General features: G+C 41.2%; 1 protein-coding gene across 1 annotated transcript in view; it reads left to right on the forward strand.

The window, feature by feature from the left end:
• Positions 1 to 21,361, forward strand: part of zbtb10 (zinc finger and BTB domain containing 10) — a 106,265-nt gene that overhangs the window by 74,712 nt on the left and 10,192 nt on the right. The window contains exon 3 of the mRNA XM_059983520.1: positions 10,143 to 10,211. Within this exon, the coding sequence (XP_059839503.1) occupies positions 10,143 to 10,211 (69 nt within the window). The remainder of the gene's footprint in view (positions 1 to 10,142; positions 10,212 to 21,361) is intronic.

The raw sequence follows: 21,361 nt of genomic DNA on the forward strand, positions 1-21,361 counted from the left end.
GACGAGTGGAAGAGAGATTAAATGTGTGTAAGATGATGAGTGGCATTGATCGTGTGGATAGTCAGAGGCTTTTTCCCAGGGCTGTAATGGTTGCCACAAGAGGACACAGATTTAAGGTGCGGGAAGTAGGTACAGAGGAGATGCCGGGGTAAGTTTTTTTACTCAGAGAGTGGTGAATGCGTGGAATGGGCTGCCGGCAACGGTGGTGGAGGTGGATATAATAGGGTCTTTTAAGAGACTTTTGGATAGGTACATGGAGCTTAGAAAAATAGAGGGCTATAGGTAAGCTTAGTAATTTCTAAGGTAGGGTCATGTTCGGCACAACTTTGTGAGCCGAAGGGCCAGTATTGTGTTGTAGGCTTTCTATGTTTCTATAGCAAGTGTAGTGATAGAGCTTTGAAGGGTACAGCAACTAAGATATTAAAGCCCAGAGGAGAGGAAAATGTACAATGTTTATTAAAGTTACAACAAGGTTTAAAGCTAATGTTGGAAATTTAGAATAAAAATCCTAAACCGGTTCGTTTGAAATTGGTACTTTTAACTGTGAAAATAGAAGGCTGTAATGTATCCTTCTGGAAGATGAGGTGCTGTTATAGTCAGAGCAAGGTACAGCACAGAAATGGCCCCTTAAGCCATCAATCCACACCTATCCCTCATGAATCCCATTCTTTTTCCTTCTCCCCATCAACTCCCCAAAATTCTTCAACTCACCTATATACTTACCACACGAGGCTGCTTACCAAGTTAAGAGCCCATGATATTACAGGAAAGTTTAGGCATGGTTAGAGCTTTGACTGATTGGTAGGAGGCAGCAAGTGGGAATAAAAGGATCCTTGTCTGGTTGGCTGCCAGTGATTAGTGGTGATCCACAGGGGTCAGTGTTGGGACCACTTCTTTTTATGCTGCATATCAATGATTTAAATGATGGAATAAATGGCTTTGTTGCCAAGTTTGCAGATGATACAAAGATTGGTAGAGGAGCAGGTAGTGTTGAGGAAACAGCTAGGCTGCAGAAGGACCTGGACAGATTAGGAGAATGGGCAAGAAAGTGGCAAATGAAATACAATGTTGGAAACGGTCATGCACTTTGGTAAAAGAAATAAATGTGCAGACTATTTTCTAAAAGGGGAGAAAATCCAAAAACCTGAGATGCAAGGGTACTTGGGAGTCCTTGAGCTGAACAACCTAAAAGTTAACTAGCAGGTAGGGTCGGTGGTGAGGAAGAGTCATATGCAATATTAGCATTCATTTCAAGAGGTTTAGAATACAAGAGTGGGGATGTGATGCTGAGGCTTCTTCTTAAGGCACTGGTGAGGCATCACCTTAAGTATTGTGAACAGTTTTGGGCTCCTTATCTAAGAAAAGATGTGCTCGCATTGGAGAGGGTTCAGAGGGGGTTCACAAGGAAGATTACGGGAATGAAAGGGTTATCATATAGAAACGTTTGATGGCTCTGGGTCTGTACTCGCTAGAATTTACAAGGATGAGGGAGGATCTCATTGAAACCTTTCGAATGTTGAAAAGGCCTAGACATGGTAGATGTGGAAAGGATGTTTCCCATGGTGGAGGACTCTAGGACAAGAGGGCACAGCCTCAGCTTAGAGGGGCATCCGTTTAAAACAGATAAGGAGAAATTCTTTAGCCAGAGTGTGGTGAACTTGTGGAATTTATTACCACAAGTTGTTGGATGTATTTAAGGCAGAGCTTGATATGTTTTTGATTGGACACAGCATCAAAGGTTACGGGGGAAGTCTGGCGGGGGGATGGTGTTTGATGGGCCAGATGGCCTAATTATTTTCCTATGTCTTATGCTATATTCCCCTTGAAATGAATGCCAACATTGCATTTGCCTTCTTTACCATAGACTCGGCTGCAAATTAACCTTCTGGGAGTCTTGCACAAGGAACTCCTAAGTCCCTTTGTACCTCTCATGTTTAAATTTTCTTCCCTTTTAGATAATAGTCTGCACTTTGGTTCCTATTACCAAAATGTATTATCATACATTTCCCAATACTGTATTCTATTAGCTGCTTTTTGGATAATTCCATTATCCAAATCATTGACAAACAACGTGAAAAGTAACGGTTCCAATATGGACACCTGAGGAACACCACTGGTCACCAACAGCTGAACAGAAAAAGCCCCCTTTATTTCCACTCACTGCCTCCTCCTGCCTGTCACCCATTCCTCTTCCTGTGATGCTATGGGATTTTATCTTGTTATGCAGCCTGGCCTGTGGCACATTATCAAATGCCTTCTGAAAATCCAAGTAAATATCATTCGCTGACTCTCCTTTGCCCACCATGCTTGTTACTTTCTCAAAGAATTCTAACAGATTTCTCATGTAAAGATTTCCCTTTACAAAAACCATGCTGACTGACTTATTAGCATCCTTTAGTTGTCTTTTGTTAGATTTTAAAAACTTACCAATCATCCAACTCCCAAGTCTCTTTGCACCTCTGCATTTTGAATTCTCTCCCCATGTAAATAATAGTCTGCCTGTTTATTTCTTGCACCGAAGTGTATGACCATACACTTTCCAACATTGTATTTCATTTGCCATTTCACCGAAACTATCTATTCTTTCTGCAGGCTCTCTGTTTCCTCAACACTAACCGCTCCTTCACCTGTCTTTGTATCATCAGCAAATTTAGCCACAAATCCATTAATCCCATAGTTCCATCCCATTGACATACATTGTAAAAAGCAGCAGTCCCAATACCGACCCCTGTGGAGCTCCACTGGTAACTGGCAACCAGCCAGAATACGATCCCTTTATTCCCACTCTCTGTTTTCTGCCTATTGGCCAATGCTCTACCCATGCTAGTAACTCCCCTGTAATTCCATGGGCTCTTATCTTGCTAAGTGGCCTCATGTGCGGCACCTTGTCAAAGGCCTTCTGAAAATCCAAGTACAGTACATCTACTGTATCTCCTTTGTCTACCCTGCTTGTAATTTCCTCAAAAAATTGCAGTAGGTTAGTTGGGCAGGATTTTCCTTTCAGGAAATCATGCTGACTTTGGCCTATCTTGTCATGTGCCTCCAGGTATACCATAATCTCTTCCCTAACAATCAATTCCAACTACTTCCCAACCACTGATGTCAGGCTAACAGGTCTATAGTTTCCTTTCTGCTGCCAATGCTAGAATCTATCGATTCTTGAAAGATCATTGTTAATGTCTCCGCAATCTCTCCAGCTACTTCCTTCAGAACCCAAGGGTGCATTCCATCAGGTCCATTAAGCTTCCTGAGCACCTTCTCAGTCATAATTTTAACTGCATGTACTTCACTTCCCTGACACTTTTGAATATCCGGTATACTGCAGATGTCTTCCACTGTGAAGACTGATGAAAAATACGCATTCAGTTCCTCTGCCATCTCTGCGTCTCTCATTACAATATCTCCAGTGTCATTTTCTGTTGCTCCTGTATCTACCCTCGACACTCTTTTACCCTTAAACTTAAAAAACTTTTAAGTTTTAATATACTTAAAAAGGCTTTTAGTATCTTTGATAATAGTCACCAGCTTCCCTTCATTATTCATCCTTTTCTTCCTAATGGTCTACTTAGTTTCCTTCTGCAAGTTTTTAAAAGTTTCCCAATCCTCTATCTTCCCACTAGCTTTGGATTCCTTGTATGCCTCTCTTTTGCTTCTACTTTGGCTCTGACTTCTCTTGTCAGTTATGCTAGTGTCCTTCTTCCCTTTGAAAATTTCTTTTTATTTGGAATATATCTGTCTTGCACTTGCCTCATTTTTCGCAGAAACTCCAGCCTTTGCTGCTCTGCCTCCTTCCTGCTAGTGTCCCTTTCCATCAATCTTGGCCAGTTCCCTTCTCATGCCATTATAATTTCCTTTATTCCTGACACATTGGAATTTAGTTTCTCCTTCTTAAATTTCAAAGTGAACTGGATCATATTGTGATCAGTGTTCCCGAAAGGTTCCTTAACCTTAAGCTCTCTTATCATCTCTGGTTCATTGCCAACACCTAATTCAGCACAGACGATCTCCCAGTGGGCTCAACAACTAGCTGTTCTGAAAAGTCATCCCTGAAGCAAATTTTCTCTCTTGAGGTTCAGTACAGGCCTTGTTTTCCCAGTCCATGTTAATGTTTTCATGACATTGCCCTTCTGACACACCTTTTCTATCTCCTGCTGTAATTTGTAATCCACATGCCGGCTGCTGTTTGGAGGCCTGTATACAACTGCCATTAGGTCCTTTTATCCTTGCCATTTTAACACAACCCATAGAGACTACACCTTCCGATCCTATGTCATCCCTATCCTTTTTGGGATTTTCCATCCAAGGGCATTGGTGTTTCCATTCCAGGCTGTGATGCAACCAGTCAATATACTCTCCACCACCGTCTATAGAAGTTTGTCGAGTTTTAGATGTCATGCCAAATCTTCGCAAACGTCTTTGGAAATAGAGGTGCTGCCATGCACTTATTTTGTAATGGCACTTGTGTGCTGGGCAACAGTGCAAAGCATGAAAAAAAATTAGGGCATGATATATGGGTTCATTGTACATTCAGAACTCTGATAGCAGAGGAGAAGCAGCTGTTCCAAAAACGTTGAGTGTGTGTCTTCAAGCTCCTGTTCACTGTCCAAACAACTAACTAGAAGGCTTTACTCAGTTTGGTTTTGCAGCTATATTAATCTCTAAAATTTAAGATATTATTTGTATTTTGGACAGTAGACTGCAAAGGTTTTTCAGTGATTCCAAAGATACCAAAGCAAGCAAGTGTAACTGTCCACATGCTTCTTAAATGTCATAAGTTATACCTTCCTCTGCCACTTCCTCTGGCAGCTTGTTCTATATATTTACCACCCACTGTGTGGAAAAGGTTGCCCTTCAGTTGTATTAAATCTCTCCCTTTTCACTTTAAACCTATGGAAGCTAGGAATTGTTGGGGTGAATGCCAAAGCAATTTTTAAATTATTTTGAAACTCAAGCCACTAAAATGTCACAGAGCAATTTATGTCTCTTAAAAATAATTCTAAATGATGACTGTTAAAATTGCATCACACAATAAAGCTAGATCTGTGTAATATTTTTGTTAAATTTGAAATGAAATTAGGTCAGATAACTCAACCATATCAGAAAACACCACAAAATGTATTATGGAAGTTATTTTGCCATTTTACACAGTGTTATAAGACAATCTTTTTGTCTGGTTTAAATTTAAACTCATTTTTTTAAAAGAACAACTGTAAAAACAAATATCTAATGTTAATGCATTTGGCGACCACGTTAATCTTAGAACATAGAGAACCTACAGCACAATACAGGCACGTTGGCCCACAAAGCTGTGCCAAACATGTCCTTACCTAAGAAATTACCTTGGGTTAGAAACATAGAAACATAGAAAATAGGTGTAGGAGTAGGCCATTCGGCCCTTTGAGCTTGCACTGCCATTCAGTATGATCATGGCTGATTATCCAACTCAGAACCCTGTACCTGCTTTCTCTCCATACCCCCTGATCCCTTTAGCCACAAGGGCCATATCTAACTTCCTCTTAAATATAGTCAATGAACCGGCCTCAACTGTTTCCTGTGGCAGAGAATTCCACAGATTCACCACTCTCTGTGTGAAGAAGTTTTTCCTCATTTCGGTCCTAAAAGACCTTTACCCTTAAACTGTGACCCCTCGTTCTGGACTTCCCCAACATCGGAAACAATCTTCCTGCATCGAGCCTGTCCAATCCCTTTAGAATTTTATATGTTTCAATAAGATCCCCCCTCAATCTTCTAAATTCTAGTGAGTATAAGCCTAGTCGATCCAGTCTTTCTTCATATGAAAGTCCTGCCATCCCAGGAATCAATCTGGTGAACCTTCTCTGTACTCCCTCTATGGCAAGAATGTCTTTCCTTAGATTAGGGGACCAAAACTGCACACAATATTCTAGGTGTGGTCTCACCAAGGCTTTGTACAACTGCAGTAGAACCTCCATGCTCCTGTACTCAAATCCTTTTGCTATGAATGCCGACATACCATTTGCCTTTTTTACCACCTGCTGTACCTGCATGCCCACCTTCAATGACGGGTGTACAATAACACCCAGGTCTCATTGCATCTCCCCTTTTCCTATTCCGCCACCATTCAGATAATAATCTGTTTTCCTGTTCTTGCAACCAAAGTGGATAACCTCACAATTATCCACATTAAATTGTATCTGCCATGAATTTGCCCACTCACCTAACCTATTCAAGTCACCCTGCATCCTCTTAGCATCCTCCTCACAGCTAACACCGCCACCCAACTTTGTGTCATCCGCAAACTTGGAGATGCTGCATTTAATTCCCTCATCTAAATCATTGATATATATTGTAAACAACTGGGGTCCCAGCACTGAGCCTTGCGGTACCCCACTAGTCACTGCCTGCCATCTGAAAAGGTCCCGTTTATTCCCACTCTTTGCTTCCTGTCTGCCAACCAATTCTCTATGCACATCAATACCATACCCCCAACTCTGTGTGCTTTAAGTTTGCACACTAATCTCCTGTGTGGGACCTTGTCAAAAGCCTTTTGAAAATCTAAATATACCACATCCACTGGCTCTCCCCTATCCACTCTACTAGTTATGTCTTCAAAAAATTCTATATAATTCGTCAGACATGATTTTCCTTTCACAAATCCATGCTGACTTTGTCCGATGATTTCACCTCTTTCCAAGTGTGCTGTTATCACATCTTTGATAACCAACTCTAGCATTTTCCCCACCACCGATGTCAGACTAACCGGTCTATAATTCCCTGATTTCTCTCTCCTTTTTTAAAAAGTGGAGTTACATTAGCCACCCTCCAATCCTCAGAAACTAATCCAGAATCTAAGGAGTTTTGAAAAATTATCACTAATGCATCCACTATTTCTTGGACTACTTCCTTAAGCACTCTGGGATGTAGACCATCTGGCCCTGGGGATTTATCTGCCTTTAATTTCTTCAATTTACCTAACACCACTTCTCTACTAACATCTATTTCCCTCAGTTCCTCCATCTCACTGAGTCCCTTACTATTTCAGGAAGATTATTTATGTCCTCCTTAGTGAAGACAGAACCAAAGTAGTTATTCATTTGGTCTGCCATTTCTTTGTTCCCTATGATCAATTCACCTGTTTCTGACTGTAAAGGATCTACATTTGCCTTGACCAATCTTTTTCTTTTCACATATCTATAAAAGCTTTTATAGTTACCCATAGCCCTCTATTTTTCTAAACTCCATGTACCTACCCAAGAGTCTCTTAAAAGACCCTATGGTTTCTGCCTCCACCACTGTTGCTGGTAGCCCATTCCATGCACTCACCACTCTCTACGTAAAAATACATACCCCTGATATCTCCACTGTACCTATTTCCAAGCACCTTAAATACTGTGCCTTCTTGTCCCAGCCATTACAGCCCTGGGAAAAAGCCTCTGACTATTCACATGATCAATGCCTGTCATCATCTTATACACCTCTATCAGGTCACCTCTCATCCTCTGTCGCTCCAAGGAGAAAAGGCTGAGTTCACTCAACCTATTCTCATAAGGCATGCTCCCCAATCCAGGCAACATCCTTGTAAATCTCCTCTGCACCCTTTCTGTGGTTTCAACAGCCTTCCTGTCGTGAGGTGACGGGAACTGAGCACGATACTCCAAGTGGGATCTGACCAGGGTCCTATATAGCTGCAGCATTATCTCTTGGCTCCTAAATTGAATCCCAGAATTAATGAAGGCCAATGTACAGAGTCAACCTGCACAGCCGTTTTGAGTGTCCTATGGACTCGGACCCCAGATCCCTCAGATCCTCCACACTGTCGAGTTTTACCATTAATACTATATTCTGCCGTCATATTTGACCTACCAAAATGAACCACCCCACACTTACCTGGGTTGAACTCCATCTGCCACTTTTCAGCCCAGTTTTGAATCCTATCAATGTACCACTGTAACCTCTGACAGCCCTCCACATTATCCACAGCACCCCCAAATTTTGTGTCATCAGCCAATTTACTAACTCATCCCTCCATTTTCTTATCCAGGTCATTTATAAAAATCACAAAGAGTAGGGGTCCCAGAACAGATCCCTGAGGCACACCACTGGTCACTGATCTCCATGCAGAATATGACCCATTTATAACCACTTCTGTGGGCAGGCCAGTTCTGGACCCACAAAGCAATGTCTCCTTGAATCCCAAGCCTCCTTACCTTTTCAATAAGCCTTGCATGGGGAACCTTATCAAGTGCCTTGCTGAAATCCATATACACTACATCTACTGTTCTACCTTCATCAATGTGTTTAGCCACAATCTCAAACAATTCAATCAGGCTCGTAAGGCACGACCTGCCTTTGACAAAGCCATGCTGACTATTCCTAATAATGCCTCTCCAAATGTTCATAAATCCTGCCACTCAGGATCTTCTTACCAACTACTAAAGTAAGACTCACTGCTCTGTAATTTCCTGGGTTATCTCTATTCCCTTTCTTGAATAAGGGAACAACATCAGCAACACTGCAATCCTCCGGAAGCTCTCCCGTCCTCATTGATGATGCAAAGATCATTGCCAGAGTCTCAACAATCTCCTCCCTTGCCTCACACAGTAGCCTGGAGTATATCTCTAGTCCCGGTGATTTATCCAACTTGATGCTTTCCAAAAGCTCCAGCGCATCCTCTTTCTTAATATCTACATGCTCAAGCTTTTCAGTCCACTATAAGTCATCCCGACAGTCGCCAAGATTCTTTTCTGTAGTGAATACTGAAAGTCTTCATTAAGTACCTTTGCTGTCTCCTCTGGTTCCAGACACACTTTTCCACTGTCACACTTGATTGGTTGTATACTCACGTCTTACCCTCTTGCTCTTCACTTACTGGTAGAATGTCTTGGGGTTTTCCTTAATCCTGTCTGCCAAGCTCTTCTCATGGCCCCTTCTGCTTCTCCTAATTTCATTCTTAAACTCCTTCCTGCTAGCCTTATAATCTTCTAAATCTATATCATTACCTAGTTTTTTGAATTTTTCATAAGCTCATCTTTTCCTCTTGATGAGATCTTCAACAGCCTTTGTACACTACAGTTCTTGTACCCTACCATCCTTACCCTGTCATGTTGGAACATACCTATGCAGAACTCCACACAAATATCCCCTGAATATTTGCCTCTTATCTTCCGTTCATTTCCCTGAGAACATCTGTTCGCAATTTATGCTTCCAAGTTCCTGCCTGATAGCCTCATATTTCTCCTTACCCCAATTAAACGCTTTCCTAACTTGTCTGTTTCTATCCCTGTCTAATGATATGGTAAAGGAGATCGAATGGTCATCACTATCTCCAAAGTGTTCTCCCAGTGAGAGATCTGACAGCTGACCAGGTTCATTTCCTAATACCAGATCAAGTACAGCCTCTCCTCATGTAGGCTTATCTACATATTGTGTCAAGAAACCTTCCTGAACACACCTAACAAACTCTACTGCATCTAAACCCTTTGCTCTAGGGAGATGCCAATCAATGTTTGGGAAATTAAAATCTCCCACATCAACAACCCTGTTATTATTATATTTCCTGAATCTGTCTCTCTATTTGCTGCTTGATGTCCCTGTTATTATTGAGTGGTTTATAAAAAAAACATCCGGTAGAGTTATTGGCTCCTTTTCTGCAGCCATGACACTATCTCTGATCAGCAGTGCCATGCCCCACCTCTTTTACCTCCCTCCCTGTCCTTTTTGAAACATCTCAAGGCAGGCACTCACAGTAACCATTCCTGCCCCAGAGCCATCCAAGTCTTTGTAATGGCCACAACATCATTTCTCCAAGTACTGATCCACACTCTAAGCTCATCCGCTTTGTTCATAATACTCCATGCATTAAAGTAGACACTAATTAAACCATCTTGCAGAAAGTTAGATCAAATCAGTTAAGCAACTTAAAACTTGAAGCACTGGGTGTTAATTGGGTAAGAGAATGGAATAATATTCCGTATGATGCTTCTGAACTCAGCCTAACTTTAGCTATGTGGATAGAGGATAGATAAGTTTCTTCTTTCAATGGGCTTTATGCATTCATTAGATTTTTGGGTTCCTCTGGAGTAATAGATTCATTTAGATTAATCAATGAATTTAATTGCGATTGGGAGCCATAAAATAAAACGGAATTACCTATTCCTTTCCAGCTGGGACATCAGATCAATTCAGATTTGGACTGTTACAGGAAGCGCAAAATGGAGAAACGTGGCTAAATGGTAAGTATTTTCAAAGTCAAATTTGATGAATGGCATATTGAGCAAAACAAAAAAAGCAACATATGTATAAAATGTACAACAATGTGTTTTGATACAAGTATGTTTCCTGGGTGTGCTATTTTTTTCCATGATTTCTCATTGTAAACTTCAACATAAACTTTACTGAATTCCAGCGGGTAAAACAAGCTTCTTCATTTTCTTTTTAAAAATGAAGAAGTTACAGCCGGTGAATTATTTTTACACCTGCAATTAAATTTTAATTGTGAGAAAGAAATCACCATCCTAAAATAAGGTATAATAGAGTTGAAGCTTAATTGGGTCATTTAGTATATAGTATACAAGTTTCCAAGATTTGCCATTGCCATTTGGTAGCTTCCAGACAATACTGACAGATTACTCATTAGTTAAGGAAGAGGCAGAGAGGTGTTGAGAAATATTGATACGAGTAACGTTTCTAAATGTAATCAATATGTACATGCATACTCCAGCCACTGTTCATTTTATTGCACCAAAAACCATTCTGTGTCAAGGATGTTGTTTGCTCTGTAGTAAATAGTTGTACACTGAGGGGTATAAATCTGAGAATAAAGGTCCGTAATCCTTGAAAGTGGTGTCATAGGTTGATAGGGTTGTAAAGAAAACTTTTGGCACCATTGGTCTTCATAAATCAGTACAGGAGATGGGATGTTATGTTGAAATTTTATAAAACATTGGTGAAACCAAATTTGGATTATTGTGTGTGGTTCTGGTCACCTACCTACAAGAAAGATATTGATGTAATACAGAGAAAATTTACAAGGATGTCGTAGGGACTTGAGGAATTGAGTTATAGGGAAAGGTAGAATAGGAAAACTATTCCCTGGAGCATAAGGCAATGAAGGGAGATTTGATTGATGTATACAAAATTATGAGGGTTATAGGGTAAATACAAGCATATTTTTCCCGCTGAGCTTGGATGAGACCAGAACTCAAGTTCATAGATTAAGGGCGAAAGGTGAAATATTAAAGGAGCACTGCTTAATTTACAGCAGGGGTTCCCAACCTTTTTTATGCCATGGACCAATACCATTAAGTAAGGGGTCCTTAGCCCGAGGTTGGGAACTCCTGACATAGAGGGTGGTTCGAGTTTGGAACGAGCTGCCAGTAGAAAAGAGTACTGGCAGGGATGATGGCAGAACAGCATTGGCTGGAATTTCTGGAAGCAAATTAGGAAGGCACAGGTATACATCACAAACAGGAAGATGTATTCTAAAAGAAAGATGACACAGCCTTGGCTAACAAGAGAAGTCAAAGCCAACATAAAAGCCAAAGAGAGGGCATATATAGATTTCTAAGATGGCGGCGCGACGCAGCTTGCAGCAGCCACTCCAGAGCTGATTATCTTATTTGTGAAGTGGGGTACTGTGCGCAATCATAATCGATTGAAAAGAGACATGGGAGCACGGAGGAACATCAGGAAATCTCCAGGAAGACTTTCTTCATTGCTGTTGCTGCTGTGAGGTCCGGGACTCTGCTGGGAAGCACAGGCCCCCAGTCCTCGGGGTCGCGTTGCCGATGGCCGTTGGCAGGGCTGTCTTAATACACTCGGCAGAGGATGGTGCTCGGAGAAGCTGTGCCGGAGGGGATAGTCGGAGGCTCGGAGGTCTGACAGACTCGGAGTCCGCTGCAGTCAGGTTGCTTTCGGTGTGTGCTGTGTCTGCGAGGCCAAGTCGGACGGCCGTGGAAGTCCATAGCGGGACTTTCTGCCGCCGGCGTGGGATGGCAAGTCTGTCGGGACCCTGGGGACTTGTGGAAACTGTGTGGTGATTTCTTTTGAACTTATAGTCCTTTAACATCTTTGAACTATTTTTAATGTGGCCATGGTCTTTTTTTTTTATCAATTATGCTATTGTTTGCACTGTTATAACTATATGTTGTGACTGTGTGGTTTTGTGCAGGTCTTGTAGCTTTAGTTTTTGGTTTTGTTTGGTGGATTTGGAGCTCCTTTCCGGGGAACGCTCTAGGACGGTAGCGCGATATTAATATGCAGCAGCCTCTCCAGACTCTGGATTGGGGATTGCCAAACGTTATGAGGATTTTCTAGTGTAGTCTGTTTTGTCATATGCTTTTGTGATATCATTCTGGAGGAACGTTGTCTCATTTTTTAACTGCATTGCATTTGTGGTTTCTAAATGACAATAAACTGAATCTGAATATAATAGGGCAAACATTAGTGGCAAGTTAGAGGACTGGGAAGCTTTTAAAAACCAACAGAAGGCAAGTAAAAAAGTCATTAAGAAGGTAAAAATGGAATTTTAAAGTAAGCTGGTCAATAATATTAAAGAGGATACTAAAAGTTTCTTCAGTTACACGAAGTGTAAAAGAGAGTTGAGAGTGGATATTGGACTGCTGGAAGGTGATCTGGAGAGATAGTAATGCGGCTCAATGAAATGGTGGACAAACTGAATAAGTATTTTGCATCAGTCTTCACTGTGGAAGAAGCTAGCAGTATGGTGGAAGTTTCAGATGTCAGGGGTCATGAAGTGTGTGACGTTACCATAACTGGAGAGAAGGTTCTTTGGAAACTGAAATGTCTGAAGGTAGTTAAATTACCTGGACCAGATGGTGTACACCCCAGGGCTGTGAAAGAGGAGGCTGAAGAAATCATGGAAGCATTAGCAACGATCTTTGAAGAATCACTAAATTCTGGAATGGTTCTGGAAGAGTGGAAAATTGCAAATGTCATTTCACTTTTCAAGAAAGAGAGGAAGAAGAAAGGCCAGTTAGTCTGATGTCAGTGGTTGGGAGGATGTTGGAGTCGATTATCAAGGATGTGGTCTCAGGGTACTTGGAGGCACATGACAAATTAGGCGTAATCAGCATGGTTTCCTTAAGGGAAAAACATGTCTGACAAATCTGTTGCAATTATTTGAAGAAGTACCAAGCAGGATAGACAAAAGAGAATGGGTTGATGTTGTGTACTTGGATTTTCAGAAAATCTTTGACAAAGTACCACACATGGAAGCTGCTTAACAAACTATGAACCCATGCTATTACAGGAAAGATTCTAGGATTGATAAAGTGGTAGGTAATTGGCAGGGGACAAAGAGTGGGAGTAAGTGTGGCTGCTGGTAACTAGTGGTGTTCCACAGGGATCTGTTTTGGGAGCAATTCTTTTTGCATTATGTGTCTTTAATTTGGATGATGGGTTGATGGCTTTGTTGCAGAGTTTGCCGGTGATATAAAGATAGCTCTAGGGGCTTAATAGTATTGAAGTAGAGAGGCTACAGAAGGACTTAGATGAGAGTGGGCAAAGGAATGGCAGATGGAATACAGTGTCAGGAAGTGTATGGTATTGTACTTTGGTAGAAGAGATGAAAGGGTAGACTATTCTCTAAATAGGGAGAAAATACAAAAAAACTGAGGCACAAAGGGACTTGGGAGTCCTTATGCAGGATCCCCTAAAGTAGAGGTCACCAACCTTTTTAAGCCCAAGATCCCTTACCTTGGCCTTAGTGAAAGGCAAGATCGACCTACTGAATCGTTTAGGGAAAAAAACCAGCTCAGATTGTACTTCCAACTTGAGGCCCTTTACTTGGGCTAATTGTATTTTAATGACATAAAATGCTTTTGTCAAACTTTCAAATTAATTTAACCAAGAAAACACTGTAACTAGCATATCAGACAGGCCATAGTGGCATCAAACTCATCCAATAAAGCCTTGAATAAGCAATGCTGAAGCACTTTTGCTCGAATCAAGTTTATCAGTTTGGTCACCAGTGGCATTACATGACAAAAGTCTACCATCTTCCCAGCCAAGGCCTGCTGATGAATCACACAGTGATAATCCAGGAAGTTCGGAAAATCAGGGTCATTACGGCACAGTGCTATGAAACCAACACGCACACCGCGCATTGCTGGGGCCCCATCAGTAGTAATTGCACCCAGTTTATGAATGGGGATGTCATTTTCACGGACATTTTTTTAAACTCGTAAATATCCTCCCCTCTTGTTCTCTCCTTTAAGTGCAAAAGAGTGAGTAAGTCCTTTTTTTGTAAAATCCTGGAAAGCCATTCTGACAAATACAACAGGCTGAGCTGTTGCATTACATCCAGGGATTCTTCAAACTGTGGTGAAAAATATTCACAGAGTGACAAGTCCTTTTAACACTTGTAGATCCACGTCCTCTGAGCAACACGTTTGCTTGGCCTTCAACCCTGATTTCAGCTCCTCAACTTCCCTGGTATTGGTAAACTTACTGAGACACTAGTATAAGTTTCAGGGATACACAAGCTAATGACACCACTGTTTTTGTTCCCCATTTCTTGTACATTTGGGGAATGTTGGAATTTAAAGGGTGAGAAAGGTTGTAGTGTGAGCATTATAAAGATAAGTTAATACCAATTAAGATCATGGTAATATAGCAATACTCCCGCTACAGAAACTGTTTGTAAAGAGAGATTGTTTCCAGGGTTGCGGGGGTTTTCCTTCCGGTCTTTTCTGCCCGGTACGCTTTAGTGACAACCTCTGTATGAGAATCTTGTTTTACTGTCCTAGATAAGGTTGTTACTTTTGGGTATGAAGTTGTCAAGTCCTTTTTCAAAATAGAAGTTACTACATATTTGCATCAAAAAGTTTATCAGGCATAATGTATTTGTGTACTTATTTTTCTTTTTTTTTGGGATCTACTGAGAAAGTCTCAAAGATCGACCGATCGTTCGCGATCGACTGGTTGGCAACCACTACCCTAAAGGTTAATTTGCTGATTGAGTCTGTGATAAGGAAGGCACATGTTAGAATATAAAAGCTAGGATGTAATGTTGAAAACTTATAAAGCACTGGTGAGAGCTCACGTGAACAGTTTAGGAACCTTATCTTAGAAAGTACGAGGGGTGATTGATAAATTTGTGGCCTAAGGTAGAAGGAGTCAATTTTTAAAGACCTAGCACATTTATTTTTCAACATAGGCCCCTCCTACATTTACACACTTAGTCCAGCGGTCGTGGAGCATACGGACCTTGGACCTCCAGAAAGTGTCCACAGATGGGTGATTGATAGGTTCGTGGCCTAGGGTAGAAGGAGATGAGTTATATAGCTCTCGTTACATGCACATGCAGGTCAACTCTTTGAGTGATTATGCAGAAAGCTTAAAGTTAATAACTCATCTCCTTCTACCTTGGGCCATGAACTTATCAATCACCCCAATAAATTATTAACTGATGAGCCAATTGTTTATGTTGATAGGCAGAGTTTGATAGGTTCTTGATTGGTCAGGGCATGAAGGGATATGGGGAGATGGCAGGTGATTGGGGTTGAGAGGAAAATTGGATCAGTCATGATGAAATGGCAGAGCAGTCTCTGTGGACCAAATGACATTCTGCTCCTATATTTTATGGTCTTATGGAAGTGGTGAATGGAGTCTTGATTTCAACTGTTAAGGGAAGTTTTGATAAGTACATAGATGGACGGGTATGGAGGGCGATGGTATAGGTGTGGGTTGATAGGACTAGACAGACTAACTGACACTAGATGGGCTGAAGGGCCTGTTTCTGTGCTGTTGTGCTCTATAATTATATGCATAAGTTAATCTGATGCATACCTTTTTATAGAGATATAAGGGTAATTGCAATGTTGGTATTAAGTTTAAAGTTCCCAATCCATCAATGATAAAATTCAGATCATTTGATATGTCCTCATGTTTCAACAGGCATATTTTTTAAATAGTGAATGTCAACTTGGTAACAATAGCTAGTAACAAAGATTTTGCATAACTTTTTGAGCTATTCCAAAATTGGGGTTAAGTAATGTATACCTTCTGGTCTTAGACTCCCAACCTGCATTTCAAGGATAAAAATGACATATTTATTTTGAGTCAGAGAACAATGAAACAAAATCTCTCTTTTATATGTCAATTGAGATCAAAGGCTTTTGAGGCACCATAGAAGATGCAACAGATGAGTGTAGAATGCCAGTCATCTGGTTATTTCTCCACAGTCTTAATCGGTTTGAAGTGTATAGCTAGACTATATCTGTTCTGTCTGTCACTCATAGTCATACTAGCTTCATTTGTGCTGCTTGCAATCTCTGGTCTAAATAGAATAATTCCAGGTTCTTTAGTTTACCCTGTACAAAGTTTACTTCATCTCTGGAGTTATTTTCATACATCTCATTGTAGCCACAAAGTCCCTCACATCTTTCATAAATTACGGTTCCCAGACTTGGATATACTCCTCTGTGCCCAAACTGATCTTTTATGAAGGTTTTTCATAATTTCCTTGCATATTTTCCATGTCGCCACATGTAAAAGCTAGGGTGTAACGTTCTCCTTCGGGTGTAACGAATGCCGAATTTAACGTCCGGATAAACCACAGCCAATGAAAACCAGATCGCAGTAAGATTAACCATTTACTGTTCACTCTTCACATTAACATATGGTGAAAACTGTTGATAAAACAATACAAGATTGATACAGTATTTGTTCCTTCCTTAATATCACATTTCAAGTGTAAATACTTGCAAAGGTGACTATAACTACATTACACTAAGGTGCAGTATACAGGGAGAGTTTACCTGCTCCATTGACTACTTTAAATACACTTCCATGCAAACTATCCGCGACTCTTTAACTAACGAAAGCATAAACATTATCTACCGTCGTTACTTCTAACAGGATCGGCATTAACATCTTAGTTCAACATATCGATTATCTATTAACTTACAGCGTTGCTCTCACTGTGATTTCTCATGCCTACAAAACAACTTCTGCTCAGGTGAGCCTCGTGGCAAGCCCCCACCCTCGCGCTAATTTCAAACCGGTGTTTTCCCACAAGACGCGGCGAAACCGGATGTGACGTCATCGCATGCCGATATATTTTACATGCAATGAATATACTTTAAACACTCCTAATTCTAACTAGAAAATACTATTGAATGAATTACTAAGCGAAAATATTATAAACTAAATAACTGTCGTAAAGACAGCACACTCCCCGCTTGACCTTCGTAAGGTCACAATGAGCAGAGTACAAACTTAGTCTCTTAATCAGTCATTGGGTAGAAGTAGAATAACTTCTGTAACTGGCCTTTGGTAAATTTTCACATCGCCTTGGTCGGTAGTCTTCAATTCGATCTTCCTGACATGTCCATCCCCGCTAGGGAATGTAGCAGTGATTCTGGCCGTTGGCCAGCTGTTGCGGGTGGCTTGCTTGTCCCTGAGCAGGACTAAGTCTCCAACTTGAAGATTCCTTCGGGGTTCTGTCCACTTTTGTCTCTGTTGCAACAAAGGTAGATATTTTTGTCTCCAGCGAGGCCAGAACTGATTTGCCAGAGCCTGGACTTGTCTCCATTGCTTTGTGTACAAATCCTTGTCTGAGAAGTCTCCTGGTGGAGGAGGTGCTCCTGCCTTCTGCGTAAGGAGCGTTGATGGCGAAAGTATAAAGGGGTTTTCTGGGTCAGAAGACACAGGTAGGAATGATTGTGCGTTTATAATGGCTGTGACCTCTGCCATTAGGGTGCACAGTACCTCGTGGGCCAATCGGGTGCGTTGCTGCATCTCAGGTTTCCTTTTCTGGGTTTTCCGTAAGGACGTGAACCGTTTGACTGCCTGCTCTTTGTTATCTGGTGAGCGCTGGCGTGGTTCTCTGAAAGGCAACGGGGCAACCCCATTATTTGCTTCATCTCTGAAGACCTTGGTGTCATTGGGTTTTAAAGAAATGGTATCTTGAGCTGATTGTGCAAGTTTGTTTCCGTGCTCGGTTTGAACGAAAACTGACTGACCTAGCGTCTCGTCGGTTACTTTACGCTTGGTAATGTCTTGTTGTGCTTCTTTAGGGTACACCTCAGTGAGGCAGATCTCGGAACAAGAACGGCTTGACTGAGTTTGACCGCAAACTTCTGTACAGTTCGAGCTGACAATTGTTGTCCTGGAGTGAACCTCTCCCTCCCCGCCGTCCTGTTGTGGGGGTGAAGGAGCGTTGTCGGTTCTTTCATTCTTGACTTCATCACGGAGCCGCGAGGGTAAATTTCCTTCCTCGTATGGATGTGATGCAATCGTGACTCTCTGAGGTTCCTCGTAGCTGGGGAAGTTATCGAATACGTATGGAGAGGGGAGACGAGCCTGCCTGTCTATTTGATATTGTACATAGTCGCTTGTGCGTTCCAGTCTGGTCCTTTCTAAAGTAGATCTTACTGCGGTCAGATCACGCGACCCTTCAGCTTCTTCTATGTACTTTGCTTCCGCCATGGCAGCTTCTTCTTCTCTTTCTCGCTGCAGCACTTGCAACTCTGTCGATATTTTTGCCATTTCCAACTGGGTTTCGGCTTCTCGGGTGTCCCATTCCTTCTGGATTTCGGCTTCTCTGGCAGCCTTTTCTTTCTGGATTTCGGCTTTTCTGGCAGCCCTTTCTTTCTGGATTTCGGCTTCTCTGGTGGCCTGTTTCATTTTCAAAACTGCTTCTTGTCTGGCGTAACGCAGTCGCACCTTGGCGGCTTCTGCCTTGGCTCTTGCCTGGGTGGACTTACTTGATGTCGTTCTACTGCCCTTGTCGCTGGGCGCCATTGACTTGATCCCGGATCGAGCTGACATTGCAGCACTTGGAACACCTGATAACGCCCGGGTGGGCTTACTTGATGTCGGTTTACTGCCCTTGTCGCTGGGCGGCGTCAACTTGATGCTGGATTGAGCTGACATTGCAGCACTTGAAACACCTGATAATGCCGCTTTTTCACTGTAACGTTCTCCTTCGGGTGTAACGAACGCCGAATTTAACGTCCGGATAAACCACAGCCAATGAAAACCAGATCGCAGTAAGATTAACCATTTACTGTTCACTCTTCACATTAACATATGGTGAAAACTGTTGATAAAACAATACAAGATTGATACAGTATTTGTTCCTTCCTTAATATCACATTTCAAGTGTAAATACTTGCAAAGGTGACTATAACTACATTACACTAAGGTGCAGTATACAGGGAGAGTTTACCTGCTCCATTGACTACTTTAAATACACTTCCATGCAAACTATCCGCGACTCTTTAACTAACGAAAGCATAAACATTATCTACCGTCGTTACTTCTAACAGGATCGGCATTAACATCTTAGTTCAACATATCGATTATCTATTAACTTACAGCGTTGCTCTCACTGTGATTTCTCATGCCTGCAAAACAACTTCTGCTCAGGTGAGCCTCGTGGCAAGCCCCCACCCTCGCGCTAATTTCAAACTGGTGTTTTCCCACAAGACGCGGCGAAACCGGATGTGACGTCATCGCATGCCGATATATTTTACATGCAATGAATATACTTTAAACACTCCTAATTCTAACTAGAAAATACTATTGAATGAATTACTAAGCGAAAATATTATAAACTAAATAACTGTCGTAAAGACAGCACATAGGGTGTTATATGCTTTTACAACTATGGTATCCATGTCTTTTTATTTGTGATAAACAATGCACATACAAGTCAAGTTTATTGTCATATACATATATACCATTAAATGAGCTGTTTCTCCAAGTCAGGGTGTAAAGCACTGTAGTATGCATAACACACATAACACATAATGACTTATGAAAGTAAGGATGAAATCTACAGATTTATTACACATAAACAAACAAGGTGCATAAATGTGAGGTACAGATCAGATTTGTCAGTGACATTTTAAATGTGATGCGCAGGGAATTCAGAAGCCTAATGGCCTGAGGGAAGGAATTGTTTCCTTTCCTACTGTTTCTGTTTTTACTGTTTCCTGCCTGATGATAGAAAGACAGAGGATGCTGGATAGATGAATGCGATCCTTGATAATAATATTACATCCAAGATCTTTCTGTTATTGTACCTCTCTTACAACTGTGCTGTCTAGTTTATATTTGCCTTTTGTATTTCTTTCTGTTAGTAATAAATATGCAAGAATGCCCATTGAGTCGATGCTGCCACATCTTCATTTCAGCAGTTTGCTTTTGTCTCCTTAAAGTCTATTACTGTTCTCTTTACAGTTCACTTTATCTCCAAGTTTTGTTTAATTGGAAATTATGCCCTGTATACACACATCCACTTCATCAATACATACAGTATAAAGAAGAAAAGCAGTGCACTTAGTACAACTCCTTTGAGTTCCACTATACATATCCCACAATCTTTTATTGCTATTTCCTGTACTTAGACATTTGCTATACCCAATATTTATTTCACAGATTTAATCTATTATACCTTTTTGGAAGTTAAATATACAACACAACCAATATTGCTAATTAAATCATATTTGTCAAAGTGCAAACATTACCCTATTTACTGTTTCTAAAAACTTCCTCACTGCTTAGCTATAAAACTAACTGGAAGTGTTTTTCTGAGAACTTTTTTTTTCAAATAAGAGTGTAGCATTTGCAATTTCCAGTCTTTGGGCAATATTCTGAATCTATAGATGTTAGCAGATTATGGTACCTACAACTCACTTTCCCCTGCCTTCTCTCCTTTCCCTCTTTTCTTCTCTCATTCCCATCCCTGACCATAGCTCACAGGAGCAGAATTAGGCCATAAATTTGTCTTCACCACTCCATCATGACTGATTTATATCTGTCTTAATCTCATTCTCCTACCTTCTCATAACCTTTGACACCTTGAATAATCAAGAACCTATCAACCACCACCTCAATGACTAGGCCTGTCTGGGGCAATGAAATCCACAGATTCACCACCCTTTGGTTTAAGAAGTTTTTCCTCATCTATTCTAAATGCGTGTCCTCTAAGTCTGAGGCCCTGCCCTCTTGTCCTAGACTTCCCCCCACTATAGCACATATCCTCTCCATATCCACTCTCTCTAGGCCTTTCAAAATTCAACAGGTTTCAGTGAGATCTCCCCTCATCAAAACTCCAGCGTATACAGGCCCAGAACCATCAAATGCTCATCATATCTGAACCCTTTCATTCCTGGGATTACTCTCATGAACCTCCTCTGGACCTTGTTCAATGCCAGCACATCTTTTCGTAGATAGGGGGTTAAAAACTGCTCCCAATCAAGTGTGGTCTAACCAATGTCTTACAAAGCTTCAGAATTTAAAAATAAGGATGTAATGCTAGTTCTTTTGAAATGATTGCTAACATTGCATTTGCTTTCCTTACCACCAATTCAACCTACAAGTTAACCATTAGGGAATCCTACCTAAGGAC

This window comes from Hypanus sabinus, chromosome 1 (assembly GCF_030144855.1).
Source record: "Hypanus sabinus isolate sHypSab1 chromosome 1, sHypSab1.hap1, whole genome shotgun sequence".
Lineage (NCBI taxonomy): Eukaryota > Metazoa > Chordata > Chondrichthyes > Myliobatiformes > Dasyatidae > Hypanus > Hypanus sabinus.